Source organism: Anser anser, assembly GCF_964211835.1.
Source record: "Anser anser genome assembly, chromosome: 3".
Lineage (NCBI taxonomy): Eukaryota > Metazoa > Chordata > Aves > Anseriformes > Anatidae > Anser > Anser anser.
In genome coordinates this window covers 22,229,575-22,254,817 of record NC_139722.1, presented here as the reverse complement: position 1 = coordinate 22,254,817, position 25,243 = coordinate 22,229,575, and the positions used below count along the sequence as shown (strand labels likewise).

Here is a 25,243-nt window from a genome sequence, read left to right as displayed (position 1 = left end):
GGTATTACCACTAATTACTCAATTACTCAAACCGCTTCCTTCCAGGCTTCACCGAAATCACAGAAACACAGGGATAGAAAGAATCTCTTGAAGTTACCTAGCCCAAAAGTTAAGATTTCCCACTGGCTTCCAGCTGCCCAAACAGTTCACCTGACTCAGCACCCATCACCTTTTTTCCTTCAGGTGCAGGTTAAGAGGTAGCAGTGGGTGCTGTGGACCATGGTGGTGCTCTGCTGACTGCCTCCTTTTCATCTCTTTCTGCGCATTTCCCCTGTGTGCCCCAACGTACAACAGATACAGGGTACAAGGTCAAGGCACATCCTTTCACAAAGGCAGGTGACCCTTCCTGGCCAAAAAACTCTCTGCTTTCTCGTATTCTCACCTGGTCCTCTCCTCTCAAACCGTTATGCGCAACAGGTAATGTTCATATTTACAGAATGAAAGAGGGAAGGGAGTTTTCTAACTTTGTAAGTTCCCAGTTTAATTCTCCACTTGGAATGGTTCAAGCGGATCTACACAAAGAAAATATTCTGAACCTAAGAGCAGCCTAACTAGTGCTATTAACAAAATTTGTAGCAGTGCAGCATGCTCTTTTTCCAGAAGTTTTGCTAGTAACTTTGTAAATTTGACTATCTTTAAAAATTAATAGCCACGTTAAATGCAAGTATTTTGGAAGAAAAAGAATCATATGCCTTAATACACCACAATACACTTCAAAATTTAGATATCATGATGTACTTGGTAAATTGATACTTAAGAAAATATAAATATATTTAAAGTACCACATTAAAATCAGATTTTTTGGGGTGATGTTTCTCATGGAGAGAAAAAATATGCAGTGAAAGCAGTCAGATCTGGAATGGAACTCAAACCAGAAACGTATGAAAACAAAATTGTCCGAGTGTGTCTCCAAGGCCAGCTCTCAATGCTTATTTCAAATTTCCCACCAGGAGTGCTCGCCTTTGACCACAAAAGCCACTATGGAAGGAGATGGGAGCCTGCAATGTCCCACCTCAGCCCTTACAATCTCAGGAGCAGCAACACCTCTATAACACAGACCAGCAGCCTGACATCCATAAAACTGAAGTTCTGATTCCACTGCCAACAGCAATTTCAGCAAAGAAAACAAAGGCACCTTTGTACTTGTCCAAAGGCTACAGAAGAAAGTTGTATTCCTCTCTGACTCAGTTTCCCCTCTTGTGACATTGCTGGGATTATCTCAGCTGAGGCTGTGCATCAATAATTTCCTCTAACTGTGGGATAAACAATTGACCACCAGTTTTCAGCTATCAGCATACAAGTAATGATCAACTTGTATTATTATCACTAAGAAAATTGTATTTTCTTTAAGGAACGTGCATTTTATCTTCAGCGACATCAAGATTCTTTATTCTTAATGTTACAGAAAGAATGAGCCAGTGAGCATTAATAAAATTAATAAAAACCAGAAAAGATGAAGCTAGGAGATTGATTTCAAAGATTGACTGACTGTGATTCATAGAGTGCTTAGTGTAGGCAAGCAGCAAAGTAACTTCTCTGGGAAAGTGTGCAAGCCTAAAAATTGAATTAAAACAAAACAACCAAACTGTGAAGATAAAGCCCATGAATGTCCAAAATACTTTTGTGCCCTTGTCACCTACTCAATACAGCTGCGTTACGCCCAATTGAGTTTCAACCTATTCAACCTATAACTACAGAACTCCCACTCAGTAAATCTTCCTGAAATTTGATGGATAGCCTCTTTTGGGGGTGCAGAGAAGCAAGAAGAGAAAATAATCCAGGAGGAGGAAGGTAAATTTCTTTTGTGTGTACATATTTATTTATTTATAGGAAGCCTAATGCCTGGCTCAGCTAAAGCCAGGTGAAATTTTCTTACCAGCTACAATGCAAACAAGAGCAGATCCACAGATCCGACATTTTTCAGAGCGCATACGGAATCCACTTGCCTGAAAGCCACCTCATTTCTTTTTCTACCACCCTTTCTCACACCAAGCAACATCCTGCTCAAAGCTAGAGAAAACACGGCAGCAAGCACTGAACAAGAAGCAATCTACAGGGACACTCGAAGAACATGGCTGAAGATTGGTATTCTCTTCCCCCCTTTTTTAGACAACATTTCTTCATCTAGAGTTCCTGCCCAGTACATCATCTGAAGGCAAAAAGCAGAAGACAACAAGGATTCCACTTGCAGGTTTGTCTGAGGACTCCTACCCATGACACAACACTACAGACATGTCAATATTTGCACTCTTATTTCACTCTAAGGATACATTAGTACAAGGCAAACCAGAATCACTGATTCATTCAGGTTGGCAGGTACCTCAGATGGCCAGGTCATCCAACCTGCTGCTCAAAGCCAGGTCAGTTGTCAGGTGAGACCAGGCTGCTTCATCTGTCAGGATCCTGAAAACCTCCAAAGACAGATACAGCACAACCTCACCAGGCAACCTGTTCCCCTGCTTGGTTGTCCTCCTAGAGAAAAATACTGCTCTCATACCTAGCTTGAACTACTCCCGTTTCAGTTTATGATCATTTCCGATTCTCCTGTCTTGATAACCTACCGGCCGGTGGGTGCAGGCTGCCGTGAAGCCCCCACGAAGTCTCTCTTCTCCAGGCTGAACACGCGCAGCTCCCTCAGCCTCTCCTGACAGGGCAGTGCTACGGCCTGCAGCCATCATGGCGGCCTGGTGCCCAGTTCCCTCCCATTTATCCACATCTTGTAGTGGGCAGGGTGAGGTGCGGACTCAAAATTGGACACAATATCCTAGGTTTGGTCTGAGAAGTGCTGAGTGAAAGGGAATCCTTCCCCCTTCAGGAGCAATTCCCCCCCAGGTGCACAACCTTGCACCTGTCCTTGCTGAATTTCACTCAGCCCCTGTCAGCCCATCCTTCCCACCTGCCCAGGTCCTGTTGATTTCAAGAACATCCACTGCTGCTCCCCTCTTCCCCCAGTCTGGTGTCACCTGCAAACTTCAGAAACAATGGCTGGTCACCTTTCAAGTCACGCATAATGCTAAAAAGACACATCCTACAACAGACAACTGGTGCATTTCTCTTGTAACCAGCCCCCAAAGAGGGTACAACAAAAACTACCTCTAAACCCAGTGATCCAGTCAGTTTTCACCCTTCTAGTAGTACACCCGCCCCCCCCCCAGATCGCAACACTATTCTGTGGAAGGCCTTGCTCAATCCAAAACAAACATTAACACAAACATTAAGAAACATTATTAAGCTCAGTAGCACTATGTTCAGTGTGCAGATGGGAAAGCTGAGACCTACAAATATTTATGGAATAAGTGGGAGTATGGATGAAAAGTAATTGAAACCAGGAAGCGGAATAGGTTCCTGAGCATGCTCTTAGGGAATTTCACTTCTGCTAAATAAGCCTTTGCTTCTGTCTCTTCTGATGGCAACAGCCTGAATGCACACGGGTAAAACAGAGGCATCACCCTGGGTTTTGGATTCCATCCTGGAAGTCAGTTGTACCAAAACAACCACAAGCACCAAAGGAGCTAAAAGGGAATGCTGGTGCCACCTTTCAGTAAGGACTGACTTCTTTGTTCTGTGCCACACAAAACAGAGACTGCTGGTTGTTGTTGCTGGTTCAGGACCATGAACTATGTCACACACACAAGCAAAATGGAAATACATTAATATTAGGAGAATATTTCTTAATTTGCCCTAAATTTGATTAAAATCAAGTAACTAACTTCATCGGGAAAAGTAATCTTGTTTCCAAAATTTCCACTTTCAACATTCTTTCAAATTATTCTCTCCCAATATTGGAGATCGAGCATAACATTCAGTGGAAACATCCTAATGAAGATTTCTGGTTTTAAGTCAGAGAAGATCCTCACATCCTGCATAACTCTTCAGCTGCGATGCAAATTTATATATGGTTTACATGTATACATGTTATTATAATACACATAGAATTATTAGAGACTTTATAAATGCTATTACAAAATACGCATTTACTCTAGTAATTCTGATCAGCCTCACATGTAAAATATTTTTGTCACAGGGAAAGTGTCCCCTCCTGAAAACAGATTCTTACTCCAGATGAATCTTAGCTTGCAAAAAGAAGGAGGAAGAGAAGGAGACAGAGGAACATACTGGATAAGACACACAGAAGGCTTTAATACAAAGCCTTAAAATACATAAAATACAAAGTCAAGAGCCATAAACTCAAGGCTCAGTGCTCCTAGAAGGAGATTCACATATTGCTGTCTAGTTCTTAATAACTTATGATCCCATTTTACAGATAAGGAAATAACGTTTATTCACTCAAAATTTCTGAGATGCATACTTGTTATGTATCTTTAATGAGACGATCACGTGAAAAAACACTGAAACTTCAGAAAACGTTCACATATTCTCACATTTTTGCCAGAAAACAATATCCATATGATTTTTGCATTTTTTTAAAAAGCATTTCCAAAAAGCAGATTAGAGAACAGAAATGGGAGTGAATGTTTGACCTTGAGCTTGGGTCCTAATAGCTTGGATTCATGGTTCAGTCCCAAGTAACAAGTATTGTACAGTACAGTAAGTCACTGAAACAGATTTTCCCCAAGATAATGCCCCTATTCACCACTGCATAAGTAGAACAATTTATTTTGCTCTGGTTAACTGCTTCACCCACACATTTGACATTAAGCTTCAGGCTTTCTGACCGAGCAACTAACGTGTAGGACATGAATCAATGTTGTCCAGTTATGCATCACTTCCCACAGTCTTGCTGATTCGGGCAATTCAGAATAAAAACATGAATCAAGTTTTTGATCTAAAACCACAGATTTGCAAAAATATTTTTCAGATCTTGTTTAGCATGACTTGTCATCGTTCCCCATGAAAACAAGTTGTACTTTTATGTGACTCTGGTTTCGAGATCAACTTAAGTATTTTGATGAGAGTAAAAGCCAGATTCCTGATTATAAGAAAATATCCAAGTTTTTTAAATCTCGGAAGATGCTCCTAATGCAGCAGTCTCCTTCCACAGATGTGACAGCTCTTGACTCCCAAGATCCTGCTCTCTTCAAACCACATACGCATGCAATGACATTACTCAGAAAGATGGGAAAACAGAAAGAATATTAAATCATAGTTTCATACAGGACCGCAGCAAGAAATTTGCTGTCTGCCTAACGTACATCCCTACCTCATCACAAAGAGCCCCTCAGATCGTGTTTGCAGTCTCCCTAACTAATTCTCGGGCTTTGGTTCATGAATTCCTGATAATTGCCAGGTTGGCAGGTTTTTGGAGGTATGGCTCTCCTGCACTTTTCTACTCTTTAAACTACTTCTAGAGTCAGAAAAGAATTTCCCAACATTAATTTTCCACTAACAGCGTAGTAAAAAGGGGGGCTTAATACAAATAGGAACAAGGGTGAAAAAATATCCATGAGTTCCTATTTTAACAAAACAAGATCTTGGATAAGACAAAAAAAAAAAAAGATGCCTCACTCCCATTCTGTAGAATACATACAAACTGAAAGACTAATTCATGCCACTACCATTGAAGCCTCATTTACTGCCCCGTTAAAACATATAAAACATTCAGAAAGTATGATGCACTCAACAGTTATGTTCCCAGCACTTAACACTGTAACTCCAAGTGAAGTTTCTATAGAGGACAACTGTCACAACATATATTCCACAAGATGCATCCACCCACAGCATGGAAATGCAATTGCAGCTCAAAAAGCCATCAGAAAGCTGAACTTACTAAAAGTAAATTGCAAAAGTGCCTTTAACTTTAGAGACTGTACGACAACTGTCCCCATGATAGCCCTTCCACAGTTCTAAACTAAAACTGAAAAATGGAAAGACATGATTAAAGAAGTCAAAAATGAAACAGGTATCACTTGACAAAAGCAGAAACAAAATAACGATCCACATACGCGAAGATGAAGAAAAGTAAATACTATGCACTGCTAATTTCTCCCTCACATACAAAACTGAGAACAGTGCAGTATTAAAAATATACAAAGAATAAACTGACTGCAGCTCCGCACAGTATACAAACTTTAATGTCAAAGACTGAATCAAAAATATTCCTCTTCCTTCAGACTGCAGAATTTGTTTCCTGGCTTGTTCAGAAATACACTGAAGTTTATATATTTTCTACAACAGATTCTAAAAATAATTTCTCCTTTATATAGAAGCAATTAAAAGACTTCCTGTTATACAAATGAGTAATGTACTATTCCCAGTTGCATTAAATTCCATTAACATTTATGAAGTTAGAAAATAGCTTTATAGGTTTTAGAGAAGCTTGTTGTTATTCCTTCAAATGTTTATAGCTTTTGCGAGGAACCCTGAACAGCTCAGAATCAAATGAAGAAGTCCTCTGGTGCTGGTATTTCTTCAAAACAGCATTTATTAATGCTGACACTAAATATCTTCAAGCAAAATAAAAAAAAAAAAAATCCTGGAAATCTTTACTTAAGACATGTCATTGAGCTACTGGGTTTAGGACAATCAGAACCACTTAATATTTGACATACTGACTACGATTTTGACTAAAATAAGTATTTAGACTTAGTATTTCAACCTGGTGTAAATCAGCACACTTCCACTGAAGTTAGCAGGGTAGCAGAAAAAGACGAGCCAAGATGCTGAGGAACCTAGACCCTTGATTTATTTTTCAAATATAATAGAAGATGAGAACTTAAATACTATTTACTTAATACTATGGATTTTTTTAAACTTAGGCTCAAGAAACATTAAAGTCTGTTGCATAGTATTCCACTCAAGGAAAGTATTGCCAGGAAGCTGCTGATGAGCAGAACCATACCCTGTCTGCAGAGAGGAGCTGTGAATCCTGGTCAGAGAGGGAACGAGATGAGCATCTCTTTACAAGGGAAAGACCATTTCCTGTACCTTGTGCTGCACTAACCACTGACCTGCCAAATCCAACAGCACAAGACTTGCACGTTTGCTCTCAACGTTGCACAGCTGCAACACCAACCCACTGCACAGCACCACGGCTCTGCTCCGTACCCCATTGCATGCAGACTCCCAGATCCAGGGGATCCTGCCCTGTCCGTGTGCTCAGCAGGAGCTGCCAGACAGCACGCTCCTCAAGCACCCACCTGCTTCCACAACCCTTTGTGCCCCTACGTCCACACGTGGGCTTCAGCCACAAAAGCCCCGTGCGCTGGACACCCGCTGCCTTTCCATCGCAAGGCACCTGCAATATGTCATGGCTCACGTACTACCCACCCCACAGGTAAATCAAGATGTCCACAGCTTGCATTGAAATCTCCCTGTAAAGCCTTCGGAAATATCAAATTTCAAGATAGTGTCTGAAGAGCTACTGTTCATAGCCAGATAAACACATGTAACTAGTGCATGGGCTACCGAGCCTGAGGGTGGAAAAAAAGAAAAAAAAAAAAGACAAGATGGATTAAACAAAGCAAGTCAGAGAGATTATCAAGATCAAACGGATCACCCAAGTGAAAGGAAGGAAGGGCCCACTGAAGAAGAGAGCCGAAGAGCCAGAACTCCTGCGTAAATAATGGGCTTGCAACTACAGACGCCCAACACGCCCCATGCTCAGGCAATAAATCTGTCCCTCCTAAGTGCCAACAGAAAATGTAAAAAATGCAATACTTCATTTCTACAACAGTACAGATTGCTCACCAGGTTCCTCTAGTAAAGAGCAAAGGCTTTTGGAAAACATTTATTTTCTTGACAATAGTCACCAACTAATGTATGTTGGTACATCCTCTCCATATTTATTCAGCATTGAACAGTTTTTAAACAGCCAATCTTTCTTATTCTTAACTCAAATCTTTCTTATTTTGTGATTCATGCAGCAAGATGTATACACATACAAACCTTTTCACTGTAACAGTGAAACTGTATGGCTGAAAATAAAAGAAAATACTTTTACGTTGCAATCAAACAACTTCACACCTGCTACCATGAGATAAAAGCCATGATCTCAGAAGCTTTGGAAAAATAAGATAGGATTGAATAAAGGCTTAAATGGAAGAAAACACAATCTAGGGTGATAAAATCTTTTTGGTCAAAGACCAAGCACCACCTGAGGGGCTTTAAAATAAGCCCATGCAGTGGACAGATTATCAATACCTGTCTTCACAAACACCTGGCGTCGGCCACTGCCAAGGCTCACCTACTCACCAGGTGCCTGGCCGTCCCTACAGCTCTTCTCGCCTCACCCTGCGAGCACCCGGCATCCTTCAGGAGCAGCTACGTGGTCCGGGATCACCGCAGACAACTCGGGAACTACTTCGATAGTTTAAGCCTTAACTACAAAGAAATCGAGCGCGATTTTAATACCTCCTTTGAGAAGGAAATAAAAACGAGCGGTGCCAAAGCGTCTTCCCTTGCTTCTAGAAAGCCAATTCAGTCGCTGATTATAAAGTTGGTGTTGAATAGATAGGTTTGAAACAAGGAAAGCGGGGGAAGGAGAGGAACTCCAGGCAGCGCCCAGCCCAGCGCCTGGCTTTCCGCAGCCCTGCGCACCCCGGCCCCGAGCACACCCCCACGCGTGGGTGCCCGCACCCCAAAATCCTGGGATTTGGGGGCTGGGATTTTTGGAAAGCCGCCGCGGGGTCCGCCCGCACCCTGTCTTCGACACCCCGCCTCTGCTGCCCACCCCGCCCGATGGCTCCCGCTGCCAGCCGAGGGCAAAACACCGAGGACCGGGGGGCTCGCACTCACCGCCGCCCGCAGCCACCGAGTCCCGGCGGGGCGCCGCTCGCCCCCGCCCCGCTGCAGCCCCCTTCCTCCTCCTCCTCCTCCTCCTCCTCGTTCTCGTCCTCCTCCTCCTCCCCGCCCCGCCGCCATTGGGGCCGCCCGGTTGGCGCAGCGGCCCGCCGCTCGCCATGAGGCGGGGCCCGGCCCCACCGCTTCATTCCTGCCTCAGCCTCCAGCCATGGGTCCGGGGCACCTGCGGGCTGAGGGGGAGCGGGAGGAGGAGGCGGCTGCCTCGCCGCAGGCCTTCAGGACGGCCGGGATGGAGAAATCGGGACAAAAATTGACTTTTTTTGACGCCCCCCCTCCGCCCCCCCCGACCTCATTCTCAGGAGGAGCCCGCTGGTGTGCGCTAGGCCACCGTGGCTGTTTTAGAGCTTCATCTCATTTATCTTGCATAGTTTGTGGAATTCAGCCTGTTTAAGCATACCAAAATAAAGGTTTCCTAAAGATCCTGCCAAGTCCTCCTTAACCTGCAGGTCTTCGCTGCCCTCTCCTCTCTCACTGCAGAGCGGTGTTGACCAAGTCACTGGTCAGGCTGTGCTGTGCAGGCATGTAACGCTTATCCCAAAAGTAATCCATCTGAGCTAACCCTCTGAATGCTCACATGGATATGAGTCAGCACCCCCTTCATAATTTACAATCATTTTGAAAACATACTGTACTATATACATCCATGTACCTCGTACGTACTATACATCCAAGGTACCATCGTACCTTGGGGTGAAAAGTGTTCTTAAATTCATTATAATTTCTCAATCCCTGATATCAATTGCCAGTATTTAATACAGATAAACACTATTTAAAATCTCTGGAGGAGTTTTAAGCATGAAAATGCCAAACTAAATGTTGTTCAAAGATCTACGCATCACACAGTGATGACCCTAGCCTATTTAAGGGCATTCATGCTACGGCCAGTCATGAAATATGCTCAAATATAGTAAATTCCTTACCATTACAGGAAACCACTATGCTATTTCTACCATTTATGTTAGAAAATGGTAGCATTTCAAAGGAAAATTGATTATTCCACCTTTTTCCCACATTTTTCATTTGTCTGTATGACTGTCTAACAGCAGGTACATGCATGACTGCCCCGTGCGTTCATATGGATCCATACAAACTGAATTCCAAATTAAATAATTGAAAGTATTACTTTCAAAAATGTTTCAGTTTTTACAAAGTCATTTATTTGTCATGCAATTTGTTACAGTACCACCTCAAAATAGTTTTCACATAGTTTTATAGGCCCTCTATGAGAAAGAAAATGAGAAGAGAAAATTGGGCCATATAGAAAGGTCAAGGCCAGAAATCCCATTATGGCATTCAGTTCAATTTCCAGTAGAGACCATTTTATCCTGTCATTTCTGTAACATTTAAAACATGCTGTATTTCACTCACATCCAGCTACCATTTGAAGAGCTGAAATGGCAGAGAATCTGTGTTTAGCTAACTGTTTAGTAAGTACTGTCATTAAAGGCCCCGCTAAAGAACAGGCATATATCTAGATTACATGCAACTTGCTGAATTCCGTGATTAAAAATACCATCTACTAGCAACAAGCTGCTTCTTTCGGCAGCCACCTCATAATCCATGTGCATTTACCTGTCCCTTTTGCATGTATGTTTCACTGTTAGAGTGACAAACTTCAAATCCTTCCTGTAGTTCTTTTCTGAACCCTTTTGACCTTTGACAACCACTTCCTTGATTCTGGTGACCATGCTTAAATATACTTCTCTGATTCCAGTAAAAAAGTTGCTGGGGATGCCTGAGTATAACAAAGCAAGATACTAAATTCCAAAATAACTTCCTCTCTTCCTAATAGTTTCTACAGCAATCTCCTAAAAGCAGTGGTCATCTAATTCTAAATTCATTATTTATCTATGTATTTGTCTATATGACAAATTCATTATTTAACCATAATTAGTTGTCAATAATTATAATGCAACTCATTCCATTCTCATTATGTAGTTTCTCTTTTTTTTTTCCATTCTGTTTACCAGATGACATAGCAGGCAATTTCTCTTACAGAGTTTTCATCCACTGAAAATTTAGAAAGTGTTTCTCCTGTTGCTCTTAACCACATTCCCCACAAAGAATGTATGTTTGTATGTCACCTGTAGTCCAGAAACCCCTTGGAACCAGGACACCCAACAGCCCTGCTCAGCTTGAGCACCTGCAGAACTCATGCTGGAGCTTCCTAGAATATAGCTCCCCTCCATTTCCCTTAGCAAACACGAGTGATGAAATGTATATATATTAAAAAATAAAATCTTAAATCCAGACTATTACATCAGAATAGCATTTGGTTTAATAACAGCATTGCTCATCTTTCTGATATGATGCCTGCTGCTGCCCAGTCTTCCAGGTCCCCCTGAAGCATCAGCACTACTACTGGGAGACAATCTGTTATTTCTGAGCGTACCAGCACTTACCCTAACAATTTAGTTTTATAATACCGTGATGTTTTTACCAGCACCAGCACCTTCTTTATGAATGCCTTCAGGAGCTCTCTGCTTATGAGGAGTCTTTGCAAGTCAAATTCTCTGACTGCCAATTCAGACAGACAGGGCACACATTTCCATAAATTTTAATACTTCCCAGCACCAGAACCCATGTGACATCGGCTCCTTGTTGCCGAGGGTGGCACAAGAGTTACAGGACAGTTGATGCCATAACTTACCATGGTGGGTTGACCTTGGCCAGCAGCCAGACCCCACCCAGCCGCTCTCTCAATCCCTCTTCTCAGCGGGGTGAGGAATAGGATGGAAAGCTCGTGGGTTGAGATAAAGGCAGGGAGACAACTTACCAGTTACCATTAGAAGCAAAATAGATTCAACTTGGGGAACATTAATCAAAGTTATTGCCAGTTCAAACAGAATAGAGTAGGATGGTGCGAAAAAGACAAAACTAAAGCACTTTCCCTCACTCTTTTTCCCAGGTTTAAATTCACCCCTTCATTCCCAACTCCTCTTTCCTCCAGCTCCCAGGCAGCACAGGGGAGATGGGGAATGGGGTTTGCGGTCAGTCCATGGCCGTTCCTCTTTGCTGCTCCTTCCTCCTCATGCTTTTCCCCTCCTTCACCATGGTCTTCTCCATCAATTGCAGGGGAATCTCCTCCTCTCCTCTGACTTTGGTGCTCACAGGGCTGATTCTCACTATTTTTCTTCCTCCCTTTGCCTGTGTTTTTTTTTTTCCTTTTTTTTTTTTTTTAAACATTTTCTTAGTTTTCCCCAGAGGTGCTGCCATTTTGGCTGCTGGGCCCAGCCATGCCAAAGTCCTAACACAGCAAAAAAACATCAACACCCTAAATATATCGAGGATGGATATCTGACATCATCCATCTGACTGAGCTGTAAACTTTTCTAGGAACAGGGCAAGACTGAGAAATGTGGAATAGTCTCACATCTAGGGACTTAAGAAAAAATGTTTCTTTTAGCTGGAATGTTTACCATGGAGAAAGCACCAAGGAAGGAAAAAGGTGGCATGAATTAGCTGCTGTGGGAGGACTACGAAGAACTAAATATATGCAAATGTAAAAGAAAGAAAAATGCAACCTTGGGCTAAAACAAAGCCATTTTCAGTGAGGGAAAGGAAATAGTAATGTAATACAAGTTAAAGAAAAGATTTTATATGAAAAACTATGTATAACTCAAAGCCACCAACATTTCAGAGGAATTCAAGTGGGAAAAGTGGCAAATAATAAGTATCAGGATAGACAGGAAAATAAAAGAGCAGATTGTTTTGTTCTCATGAATATGCAAGAGAGCCTCCAGGGGTAAAATTAATAATGTAAGATAAAAAGGCAATGATAGTACAAGAGTGAATTATTATGAATTAGAATTCACTGTAGGCTCTTTTGGCCTTGGGCTATACATTGCTTGAGAGTTCTGATGTCCTAAAAGAAGTCCTCAAACTTGGCTTCATCCAATATATGTTTTGATACCCAAAACATGCTGCTGAGAAAAAAAAGAGTTAAAGCATCAGACAACCAACTTATTCAACACCCAGCTGCAACCTGATCAGCACCGTATAGCACAACAACTGGTCTCAGCAATCTCATCCAAAGCCTCTTAATTTTTTTCGTACTTATTCCCTATGACTTCTCAAAAAGGATGCTGCTGCTTTCAAGGATACACGTTTGCCCTGGAAATACAACTTTTAAGACAGACTGACCAAGCTCGTTAGATGCCCCCTGTCCATTCTACACAAATCACTTGATCCTACTTTTATAGTTTGTCTGCATGGCTTCGCTTTTCAAGGTATTGTAGTTACCACCTTGATTTCTCTTAAAAGATTCGGCCAGCAGAACTGTACAATCCAGAAATGCAGTAAAGTCAACCCTCTACCTTATACATGAGAAAAAAAAATGAACGTACAATCACAAGGGCAAACTTAGTCCTTTCTCTGGTATATTTTTTCCCCACTTGGTGCAAGCCCTATACTTCAACTTCAGTGAGCACTGTTTTGGTGACAAAACACAGTGTTCACATGGCGAAGTGCTTTTGGCAGCAGAAATAGCAAAACAGGAGAGGAAAAGTTGCAGACCTATACAGCATTTACAATATGAAAAAACAGGCCCGGGTGAGCAGCTGGAGCTGCTCTGATCAAACCAATCCTAAAACCATGCACACGCTAACAAGTCTTTAAAGTAAATATCAGAAGACATTTTGGTGAAAACAGCATCACTTCTAATGTGACGTGAGCATTCAAAGCAGCAGGGGAAGCTAAAAAGAGGATCATGTGAGGAACCAAATATTCCAGGCCAGAAGTAATGCGTACTGTATCAGATGAATCTCGCACTGAACTTCTGCTCCCTCTGCTCAGGTCATGCCCTGAAGGACCCAGAAGTGACCCTGGCTGACTCACCCGAACACGCACAGACAGGGCAGCAAGTAACTGCACAGCCAATTTGCTGCATTTCTTCTTCACGCACACGTGAGCAGGTCCCACTCCTCTCAAGTTAGGCTCGTCTCTGCCACTTTGAACGTTGCTGTTCTTGTACACGTTCGCTGCGTTATTATCTTTGTCATCTACCTCACTCAGCATTGTTTTGCTCAGGGAAAACAGGAAGGCACAATGTGCTGCTTGTTTCTGTGACACCACCACTAGCAGAACACACTAATTAGTCGATCAGATCAGAGCCTGCAATGTCTCTTCCAACACTGCAAACCCATCTGGGGGCTGATAACTAAAGCAACAGGCATAATTTTCTTAATTAAAGACTTTCACTTATTTTTTTGTTCCAAATTATCAACTTAAATACCAGTGCCACGACACGAGATCAAAAGATTGCGACTGCTGAGTAACGCTGTCAGCATAACTGTGTGCTAATACATTTCTGGGAATATGGCAAGAGCTACAAAGTAAAATACATTTATCTATTAATTGAGAACATCTGAGTAGCAAAATATTAGCAACATGTTCCTTCCACAGATTGTTTACAAGGAAGGACTTTATTCATACAAGCATTGTTCTCCTCACCCCATTCTGTGCCCACACACATTCCACAGCTAGTGGAGCTTTGTACATGAACATCTCTGCTTCTGCCTCAATGAATCTTGAAGACTTCTCTGCCGAGGCAGCTACCAAAATTATGCCAGCCAGTTGCTTGTACAGTGCATTCTTATAAGAACAGTTGAAATGCCAGTAATGGCAATATTTCCCTTTAGCTCATTAATGCTAAAAGGCATCAGGCATTAAGTCCTGCAGAGCACCACTCAAGACTTGCATGTTCAATGTTTATAACTGTATTTTACAGTTTATAACTACATTTTGCTACTCAGAAATTAAACTTTTTTTTTTTAAAGCGATGCTAAACTATAAAGCATCACATGGCACCAAATGAAGTGTCTTCATAGTTACAGCCTAATGCAAAAAAACAATCGCATGCTTCAAATACACAAACAAGAGTTGCTAAATGATACTTTTTAGCCATTTTTAGTACATGCTCACATACACAGGGCAGTTTCTAGAGTTTTAACCCAAACATGCTAATGTTAAAAATGACTGTGAAAGGACATTAGTTTACAAGGCTTTAGAGCTATTGCCATGGGTACGACATCACCCTTATCAAGTTTGGGAGAGTATTTCAAAATAAGTAAGTCATCTTTAAATACATATATTTCAGACTGTATCAGCTACAAATAGCAAGTAAAAATAATTGAGGCATTATTTTCAACAGTAAAAAACTCATGGTAGACAACGTTCAATAAAATACTTTTATTTATGCACTCAGTGTAAAGATGCATTCAACAAACGTTGCATTGTACAAGGAACAGACTTGAATTTATTAATTCATTAACATTTCTAAATTCACTTTAAGTGGGAATCTCCCTGAGGTTAAGAAGGGTGTCTTTCATAACTGTACAACATCAATATTTAATCAGTGTTATCAGGAAAAAAAAAGCTAAAAACCTGAAAGATTTGGACTTAGGTATTTAACAGAAGAAGAGATCAACAGTAAGTGCTGGAAACTGTTAGCCAAAAACGTCGCTGTGGTACTGTGACTGCTGCGGGATCATGACCAGGTAAGAGTAAATGTAACAGGTTTTGGAAAAATACATAGGATGTATGACACAAACGGAGGAAAACAAACTGTGATTTAGGGAGGCTGTATGAACACAGCCAGAACCAGATGTCTGGCCAGGGTGCCTTAGATCAGACACTTGTCTGTTTTATTTTTAAAAAAAACAGAAACACCCCCAAAACAAACAAACAACAAAAACAATAAAAAACACCACAAACCAAAACACAGGTTATCTTTTCAAAAAAAACTTCACCCAAAAAGGTGACACAAACAGCACTCCTTGGGTAAGCCTGCCCAAAAAGAAAGCAGGATGAAGTGTCTAACAGTCACCTTGGCAAGCAGAAAATTCACCCCAAAAAAATTATGCCAAAGGTTTCCAAATCATGGCAGTGGCACCCCCTGTCACTTGATCCTGTTCCTGCTGAAGTTGATAGTGAATGTTTTCTACATCAGACTGCAGATGAGACCTTACGAAAGAGCCCCAAGAAGGACTGGGATTAATTTCATATGAACAAAATTTATAAACAAACTGTAACTCCTTTTTGGGTTGAAATGAAGCACTCAATTATAAGAGTAATTAAACAGAACCTTCGAAGAATTTTTTTTCAGTCCTTTTCTTCAGAGCATTAAGACAGTCACTCACAGTCATAAACCAGAAAAGGTTCTTCTGAAGGGAGCAGCCAAAGAAGAAAAAGGAAGTAAAGAAAACACTTGGGTAGAAAAAAAAGAAGAGGCTCTGTGTAACAGAACTGATAACTCCACCTGCTGCCCTTCAAGATGGAGAAGGAAGGTTGTCTGTATTTCTATGTCATGTTGTATTTCTAGCTGGAATGTAAAATCCCTTCACCCCTCAAACCAACAGAAATATGAAGTGAATGCTGTCATTTGTATTATTGCATAGCTCTCCTGCTCTAGCAGGTGTAGCAGTAGTTAGGTTAGCAGGCGCTCTTAGGTATTATTCATTACATAGTAAAACATGCAAAAGGTTTTAGAGATGTACTATAAGGTGGTCATTACATGGAAAGAACTTGCACAAAGATGCATATTAAAAGATTGCCCTATTCTGATCACAATACTTTTAGTGAAAGATTTAAAGTCCACTTAATTATTAACACGTCAATTAATAATACAAATATTAAGCATTAGAAGTCTGGTGTCACTGACTTAATATCCACCTGTCTGCCTTGACCACACCTAACCTTATTTTTCAGCCCCAAATTCACTAATTCCAACCTTTCAAACTGTTTTATTTTAGCACATAAAAATTTCACTTCCTTTAGCCAGCCACTGTAAAAACCGAGCACTTAGCCCAAACTTACTTCTTTTCCGAAGGTAATTTTCTGTTAGGATTCTTCACATTTCTGTAGCTAGGACTTTTAGTAATTACCATGCTTTATTGAATCCAATCCTTTAAATTCTGAGCTACAAAGAGCGCACCATCACCTTGATGCCTAGTGACTTAGCATCCCCCTTCCCCAGGCTCGTAATCTGCACGATGCGCATTTGGATCACGTTTGCTGGGGACTGCCCAGCTGGAAAGCTGCTTTGCAGAAAAGGTCCTGAGAGCCCTGGTGGACACCAAGTTGAACGTAAGCCAGCAATGTGCCCTTGCTGCAAAGAAGGCTGATGGCATTCTTGGCTGCATTAGGCAGCGTGCTGCCAGCAGGTTGAGGGAAGTGATCCTTCCCCACTCCTCAGCACTGGAGAGATGTATCTAGAGTGCTGGCTCCAGTTTTGGGCTCCCCAGTACAAGAAAGACATGGGCGTACTGGAGAGAGTCCAGGCTGCCCAGAGAGGTTGTGGAGTTTCCTCCTTGGAGATCTTCAAAAGCCACCTGGACGTGGTCCTGGGCCCCTTGCTCTGGGTGGCCCTGCTTGAGCAGGGGTTGGAGCAGATGCCTCCAGAGGTCCTGCCAACCTCAGCCATCCTGTGATTCAGTTCTCTTTCTGAGGAATCCATTCCTCTTCTTTCTCCTAAAGCACTTTCATTATTACTCTCTCTCACGTAACCCCTCAGGAGAAGTACACAATTTCTAGCTTCAGAGAACTCTGTTTTTTTCTACAGCATGACATCCAGGCAGGCCATACTGCCAAAACACTACGACCTCATTCTGGCCTGCTCAGAAATAAGAAGATAGCACAAAATTTACATTTTCTGTACTGAATATCAGCAAGATAATAGATGCGGTTGCTGTGTAAAATTACGATGATCCTCTCAGCCTAGTTTTGAACAGGCAATTTCAGATACTCACCACTTCATCACTATCAAGATCTGGATATAAATTTGTGACCTAACAGAGAAAGATTCCTCACCCTACCCCTGCAAGAGCAGCTCTTCAATTCTGTGCTCATGCAAAGTGAATTAGGGAACACAGCAACCTGAACACTAGTTTCCCTGCCTTCATCCTAACGAAATCCAAGATATTTCTGCCAAAATTAATTCAATGGGCTTGTTTACACCAAAAAGTCCTCCCCCACCTTAATTTAAAACAGTACGTTTCACCACGGATCAGCAGACAAAGCCTCAACCTAAAATTCTTCACAGCCTGGGCTTGTCCAGTCATATTACTTTGGAAAGTAAACCTGTGCAGCAGCAATGTCACAGCAGATGACAAAGTTTCAATAGTTCAATGCAGCAGTAATTAAGCATATTTGTCACTCTCCTGCCACTAGGTGTCACTCTTTTCTATCGTGATCTCTATACCCTGATCAGCTGTCCAAAATTACATCCAGGACTGAGTGTTATCAGCGGGAGAAAAACCACCACAATTTGCTAAGCCCCAATCTAAAAAGCAGCTCTGTTCCCTAGGTCAAGGAAAGATTTAGAGATGTGGTAGATAAAGTGCAAAGGACTGTTAGTCTCACTTTGAGTGTTCTTCAAAGTAAAACAAAAACATTAAAAATAAAAATACTAAACAACAGAACTTCTAAAAGAGGTGGTATGGGCTTCCGTCCAAAATGGAGTCACCTCAGATTCTAAAATCCTCTATAACTAAGAGGCTTTCCAAAAATATGAGGAACTATAACAGGAGTACTAGTGGAACTAATTGCACAACTACTCATTTGGGACCCACAAAGAAGATAATCTCACCAGTCAACCAGCAATTTTTTCAAGGATTAAACAGCCAAAGGTTTTGTCATTGATTCTTGTTATCTCAAGTCCGGAAAGGAGCACCATGATTACCTAGCTCGACCACCAGCATAACGAACTGACACTCCCACTCCTTACTACGTACATGTTTGTGGTGGATATGAACTCCCATACAAAAGGCAACCTGGAAACTACAACTCACTTTGACAGCAAGCACTCAACCCCCTCTTCCTTTTCATCCTGTGCACTTAAAAAAACAAAAATAAAAATCCAGCCATAAATACATTCTGCCACATGACCAGTTCAACCACCGGGAACAATTTAATAGCACACAGGAACTAGGTACCCACACATACCTCATTTGGGCCACAGTTGATCTTAATAAACTTCTGAACGTGATTTTCAGTATCAGTATGTCCTTCACAGGTGGAACGGGAATCAAGCTAAACTTGATTCAAGCAGAGATCAGTGGACAAATTAACTAGCCACTTAGAAGCCACTTAGAAGCATTAGGACAAAAGATACCATTAGAGAGCATGTCATTGCTAAATCATGAAATACCAATTGCTAAATCATGAAATACTGTCCACCCTGACAAAACAGCTGGCGTAATTCTTCACTAAGATGTTGAAGATCTTATGTATATATGAAATACAGACAATGATTTTAAATACTTCTTATGCTTACAGAATACTAACAGCAAGGAATGACTTCGTTAATGAGCTTCTTGCAAAAGCTTCTACTTCATGGGCAGATTACTTCGCAGTGTATTTTTTCTGCTGTATGCTAATATCATGCTAGGAAACAGATGTTTCAGTGTTACATCTTCTTTTGATGTGTGTCACCATTTAATTTTCCATTTTCTGTCGCTTTACTTTCAAAGTTCCAGTCAGTTGGGCTGAGGAGCTGCTGAGTTTTTTTGTATGTCCAGTACGGGTTAAGTATTAGTGTGACGGCAAATAATCCAGAGAATGAAACAATAAAATGAAGAAGTCCCAGATTTTCTATCACAGAACTCCAGTTGAAAATGAGCACCCACCACATGTGGTAAGTAAGAATCATGCGGCAGTGAAACAGGTGGATCATCACCCACTGGTTGGCCTTCCAAAAAAAGGTATTTGCACAGCCAGCCTAGAAAAACAAGAACAGGAAGTATGCAGAAGTGAGATTGTTATTTCAAGATAAGGAAGCAAAGAATCCCTAGAACTAATGCAAACACCCAGCTTTTGCATACACACCCCCTCAGGCATTTTTTCACATAGAGATAAGGTGTTTTCTCATGTAGAGCTATGGTATTTTTTCCACACATACATCATCCTAAGCCCCAACTCCAAACCACCCCACTATCCAAACACGGACACCATCACACAGAAGTCTGTCTGGAGGACTACAGAAACGTGATCATGACAAAAACAGGTATCACAATAACATGGATGTCAGTTAAATGAACAGCCCTGCTGCAAAGTTATCTAGGCAAACCACACAGATTATTTACGGAGAAGTGAGATGCACAAAAGTTCTTACAAACATAATTTGGAAATTACCAAGTTCTTACCTTTAGAAGCATCCAGGAAATGCACGTTGAGGGAGTGCTCATCTCCAGCAACATTCCCATCAAAGGTAGATAATGTCCAGATTCTACATTGATTACTAGACCAGCCAAGCCACCAAAAGCAAGTAGGTGATGAACTACCAAGAATGCATCAAATGTTCTAAAAACAATGTTGGACATGTGAACAGCTACATTTTCAAGCAAGAAAAATCCAGCAGCTATCAAACAGTTAAACCAGCTCCACTTTTGCTGTGAATACACTTTGTCTGCATGAAAAACGGGATCTATGAGCAAAGCCCATAGGCCAGAAACACAGCTCTGAAGTCCAAACACACCACGTGTGACTGCCATATTCCAAAACACCTTCTCCCTTGCATGCAAGGCACGATAAGTGGTACTTATCCAGGAAGACAACCAGTGGGACAGAAGAAATACTCCCAGGTAGATTAAAAAACCAGCAGCTAAAAAGGTCAAACGAACTTCCCATAAGAGGTAGTCCCAGTCAAAAATGGTCCCAAACACTGGATCATCATTTGTGGGATTCATTTCTTCTTCTTTTTTTTTTTTTTTCCTTGTAATAGATCAAAGTCTTGCAGGGGGCTGGACACTTCTTACCCACACTATTGTCTCCTTTATGCCTATTCAGCCTCTGCTAATGTGCAAACCAGAAACCATGAACTCTTCTTTTTCCATCTGGAAGAAGAAAAAAAACTGAGTCTTTTTAATAAGTCATCTGTATACACAGCTCCTGAACTACATGAAGCTCACTTTTATTGCAGTAAGACTTTGGTCCTGTTGCCATTAGGCACAGTCATCCCAAAGACAAGTAAATAAATGAAAAAAAAACAAACTTTTTTTTTTTTAAGATTAACAACTGGCCTGGAAAATCTCTACTAGTACAAAGTAATTCACTGAAGCAAAAGAAGAAGAGGGCAAAGAAGGAAGGCAAGAAAGAGGAAGAGAAAACACAAGAAGCAAATCCTGTTTTCTTACTCACGAAACTCACATTTCAACAGCAACAGGCTGTCACTAACCATTATTCTTCTGCTCCTCTGCTTTTCCCTCACTGATTTTCCACAACTTCTTACAGTTTTGGGCGCGATTCAGAATCTCACAGACACACCTGGGACATAAAAATATGAAAAGATATCCCTGCATATGAAATAAGTCACATGGGATAACACATGGGATAAGTCACATGGGATAACATATGGGATAACTCACACGGGATAACACCGCTTACAAAGAAAAGGGTTTTCAAGATCATGTCTCAAAACAAGGCTTAGCAATCAGCCTCCAAAGATTAAACAACTTTCCAACAGAAAATCTATTCCAAAAATGCGAGATGAGGTGGAATGCAGACAAGCAACGTTAATGTGTATTATTAGCAGCATTATCATAATTAACTGAACAGTCCTGCAGTAGGCACCTCAAGTCAGCTGAAACTTCCTGAACACGCCGTAGGTGACGATCATGGACTTGTGGGGAGGGGATAAGAGGGAAATATGCGAGTGCCACTTCATGTTACTTACAATTTAGATGACACCAGCAGGACCACCAGCCCCACCACCACCCGCAGACCCCTGCGTGGCAGGAGCAAGGTTTCGGGGCTCAGAGACCCCAGCGAGCTGCACCCCACTCGCCCCACCCTACAAAACGCCCCCACCACGGGACGGGCCGGGGCCAGGTGTTGGGCGCTGCAGGGACCTGCTCCCCCCACAGCTCCCCCCACAGCTCTCCCGTCCCCATGCAGCCCCTGAGGGGCCCCGAGCCCCTCGGCCCCACACGGGCAGGGCAGCGCCCGGCGGCACCGACCCCAAACCCCCTCCCCTCGCCCCTAAGAGCCCAGGGGCGGCCCCGGCGCACACACACCTCGCTCGCACCCGCCGCTCCTCGCCGGCAGCGCTGCCCGAGATGGCGGCCCGGCCCTTCCCGGCTCCGGGGCCGCCTGCGGCCGGCGAGACGCCCCCCGGCCCGGCTCCGCCACCACCCGCCTCGGCTCCGCCGGCGCCATGCACCCAGCGCGCAGGCGCCAACACCGCCCTCCTCCTCCTCCTCCTCCTCCCCCCCCCCCCCCGCGTGCCGGCCCGGTGGTACGAACCGCACCGTGCTGCGCCGCGCGGGTAGGGCCCGGCCGTACCACTGCCACCCGGTGGGGGGGGAACCGGTCTGCAAGGGCCCCGGGGCGTCTTGACACAGAAGGGGCTCCGGGAGCAGCAGGCACCGTCGCGATTTTCCTCAGAGGAGATCCATGAGGAGGACTGTTTTTTTGTTGTTGTTGTTTTGTTTTGTTTTTTCCACTTTAAGTTTGAAAACAGCCTTGTTTACATTTTTTCCCCCACTGAAACAGACTCCTCACTACCGCTGAAAAGTTAATCGTATTTACTAGATGCCTGTTGGAAAAAAAAAAAAAAAAAAGCAGCACCGATGCCACATGCCTTACCTGTAATTATCCAATTTCATTAAAGACAGCAAATTATAAAAGGGATGTCACAGAGTGCTGCTACATGATTCTTTCCATACTTGTCAAAAATGATCTTGTCATCCCCGTGACTCAGGCTGCCTGGTTCTGAGAGCAACACGGGAGGGCCCAGGGAAACCACACACAGAGGTTTCCTCAGCAGTGGTGCAAACCCATGTCTGGGTTTCAGTCTGGAACACAAGTCCTATGAGGAGCAGCTGAGGGAACTGGGGTTGTTTAGTCTGGGGAAGAGGAGGCTCAGGGGAGACCTTATTGCTCTCTGCAACTGCCTGAAAGGAAGGTGTGGGGAGCTGGGGGTCGGCCTCTTCTCACAGATAACCGGTGACAGGACTAGAGGGAATGGCCTATAGTTGCACCAGCGGAGGTTTAGGTTGGAGATTAGGAGACATTTCTTCTCAGAAAGAACAGTCAGGCATTGGAACGGGTTGCCCAGAGAGGTGGTGGAGTCACCGCCCCCGGGGGTGTTCAAGGAGAGGTTGGACCTGGTGCTTAGGGACATGGTTTAGTGGGTGACATTGGTAGTAGGGGGATGGTTGGACCAGATGATCTTGAAAGTCTTTTCCAAACTTAATGTTTCTATGATTCTACACAAGTCACTGAGCTGGCTGAGGGTTTTGCCAAGGGGAAGCTCAGTCCCATGGCTGACCACATGATTCCACTGAAAATAAAAATCAAGCCACAACTTCCCTTACACGGAAAATTAGTCTAGAACAGGTGAAACCCTAAGCTGGGTGTGCTTGTGGTGAAAGAGTACACCTAGGAAATAAAAGTCATCGAAGTCTGACTGGTGCTCAGCTTCCAGCCCGAGAGGCAAGCAGTACTGCTGTTAGTGGTGGAAAACTGGGTCCTGCCAAAGTAGAGGGATATCTGGGGAGGAGTTTTTTTTTTTTTTTTTCTTATTCATGTATTTTTAATTGTTAATGTGATAACTTTGTCCCTGATGGACTCCCCAAGCTTTCTGAAAAGTTAAATCTGTTTATGTGCCACCTCAAGAGTTTAGACATGAGCAGCCATCCTCGGTTGTTCATATGAAAAATCCAGAAACAAAATCTACTGCCTTCTACATGCTGGGTGTGAGGCATTGCAAGCTGCCAGTAGCCCTTCTCTGAGCTCCTCTATAGACAGCCCCAAGGGACACCAGGATTTGGTTGAAGTCTCGGGAAGCCTTGCCCACACACCCAGACACTATTTATGTGTCATTTGGTGAGTCACGTTTTGGAGCATTCCTGCCACATCACTACGAGCAACCTCATCCCTGCCCAAGAGGCCCAGACTCAGCAGTAAGTCAAGGCCAAGAGATTTCAGCTAAAATAGTTATTTCGTACGGAGAGCACAGTCATGATCAAATGACAGAGATCCTAATGACATGCATTGGCAAGTTTCTCTTGTAGGTACAAGGATTCATCTTTGCACAATAGGAAATTTGCAAATACAGCAAATTTGTTGCAAAGCTTTGTGGCCCCACTTGGAGTACTGCATCCAGGTCTGGAGCCCCCAGCACAAGAAAGATGAGAATCTGTTACAACAGGTCCAGAGGAGGGCTACAAAGTTGATCACAGGGCTGGAGCACCTCTTTTATAAAGAAAAGTTGAGAGAGCTGGAGGTGTTCAGCTTGGAAAAGAGAAGGCTCTGGAGTGACCTTACTGCAGCTTGTCAATACTTAAATGGGGCTTATAAAGAAGATGGATAGCAACTTTTTGCTTGGACAGACAATGACAGGACAAGAGGGAATGGTTTTAAAACTAAAAGAGGGGAAATTTAGGTTAGATAATACGAGGAAATGCTTCACTCAGAGGGTGGTGAGGCACTGGAACAGGTTGCCCAGAGAGGTTGTGGATGCCCCATCCCTGGAGGTGTTCAAGGCCAGGTTGGACGAGGCCCTGCACAACCTGATCTAGCGGGTGGCATCCCTGCCTATGACAGGAGAGTTGGAACTGCATGATCTTTAAGGTCCCTTCCTAACCTTCTTTGGCTCTATAGATCTATGATACTGTCAGGGTTACCCTGATGGGGAAAAAGGGCCATAGAGCCTGAAGGATGCTAAGCAGATCTGGGGGAGCTGTCACCTGGGAAGTGCTTTCCAGTTGGTGGTGGATATCTGTTTAATTACCTCTGTTCCCCTACCGATGCCAGTCCTGTCCTGGGTAACATAAAAAAGGACGAGAAAGCAGAACAAGCAAAAGCTGAGTGAGCTATTGTTGAAAGATGTTGCATTACTAAGTGATATAGAATCACTGGATATCCTGAGTTGGGATGGACCCACAAGGATCACTGAGTCCAACTCCTGACTCCACATAGGACCACCCAAAAATCAAACCCTATGTCTGAGAGCATTGTCCAAACGCTTCTTGAACTCCAGCAGCTCGGTGTCGTGAACCCTTCCCTGGGGAGCCTGTCCCAGTGCCCGACCACCGTCTTGGTGAAGAACCTTTCCCTAACACCCAGCCTGACCCTCCCCTGTCCCAGCCCCATGCCATTCCCTCGGGTCCTGTCGCTGTCCCCAGAGAGCAGAGCTCAGCGCCTGCCCCTCCGCTCCCCTCGTGAGGGAGCTGCAGGCCGCCATGAGGCCTCCCCTCAGCCTGCTCTGCTCTGGGCTGAACAAACCAAGGGACCTCAGCTGCTCCTCATACATCTTGCCCTCTAGACACTTCACGATCTTTGCTGCCCTCCTTTGGACACTCTCTAATAGTTTTATGTCCTTTTTATACTGTGGTGCCCCAAACTGCACACAGTACTCAAGGTGAGGGCACACTGGCACAGAGCAGAGAAGGACAGTCACTTCGCTCAACTGACTAGCAATGCCATGCCTGATGCACCCCAGGGAACAGTAGGGTCTTCTGGCTGCCAGGGCACAGTGTTGGCT

General features: G+C 43.2%; 2 protein-coding genes across 13 annotated transcripts in view; both read right to left on the bottom strand.

Moving 5' to 3' along the window:
- ARHGEF10 (Rho guanine nucleotide exchange factor 10) overlaps positions 1-8,842 on the bottom strand; it is a 120,743-nt gene extending 111,901 nt beyond the window's left edge. For 3 of the 7 annotated variants that reach the window (XM_083829898.1, XM_083829902.1, XM_083829903.1), the window contains exon 1: positions 8,695-8,842. The gene's annotated coding sequence lies outside the window, so the exon portion shown is untranslated. Of the gene's footprint in view, positions 1-8,143; positions 8,281-8,310; positions 8,638-8,694 lie in introns of those variants that run through there. The other 4 variants (XM_083829904.1, XM_083829899.1, XM_083829900.1 and 1 more) reach the window with 3 other exon arrangements.
- A 6,092-nt stretch (positions 8,843-14,934) lies between these two features.
- On the bottom strand, positions 14,935-22,706 carry CLN8 (CLN8 transmembrane ER and ERGIC protein). 6 transcript variants are annotated; one of them, XM_083829917.1, is made up of 4 exons: positions 22,342-22,706; positions 20,905-21,021; positions 19,902-20,591; positions 14,935-19,477 (listed from the first exon to the last, which is right to left on the bottom strand). In XM_083829917.1, the coding sequence occupies exons 3-4, from the start codon at positions 20,442-20,444 to the stop codon at positions 19,166-19,168; spliced, it is 855 nt and encodes a 284-aa protein (XP_083686043.1). In that variant the 5' UTR covers positions 20,445-20,591; positions 20,905-21,021; positions 22,342-22,706; the 3' UTR covers positions 14,935-19,165. The 6 variants fall into 6 exon arrangements, with proteins under 6 accessions (XP_083686043.1, XP_083686044.1, XP_083686042.1 ...); XM_083829918.1 differs by having other exon boundaries at positions 20,933-21,021; XM_083829916.1 differs by lacking the exon at positions 22,342-22,706 and adding an exon at positions 21,771-21,925 and having other exon boundaries at positions 20,896-21,021.
- Between the last annotated feature and the right edge of the window lie 2,537 nt (positions 22,707-25,243).

Excerpts from the sequence above, each read along its gene's own strand:
- CLN8 (XM_083829917.1), bottom strand. The coding sequence starts at position 20,444 with ATGAATCCCACAAATGATGATCCAGTGTTTGGGACCATTTTTGACTGG. Across the intron at positions 19,478-19,901 it reads TTTCCTGGATGCTTCTAAAG|GCTGGCTGTGCAAATACCTT; the intron begins GTAAGAACTTGG and ends TTGTTTTTCTAG.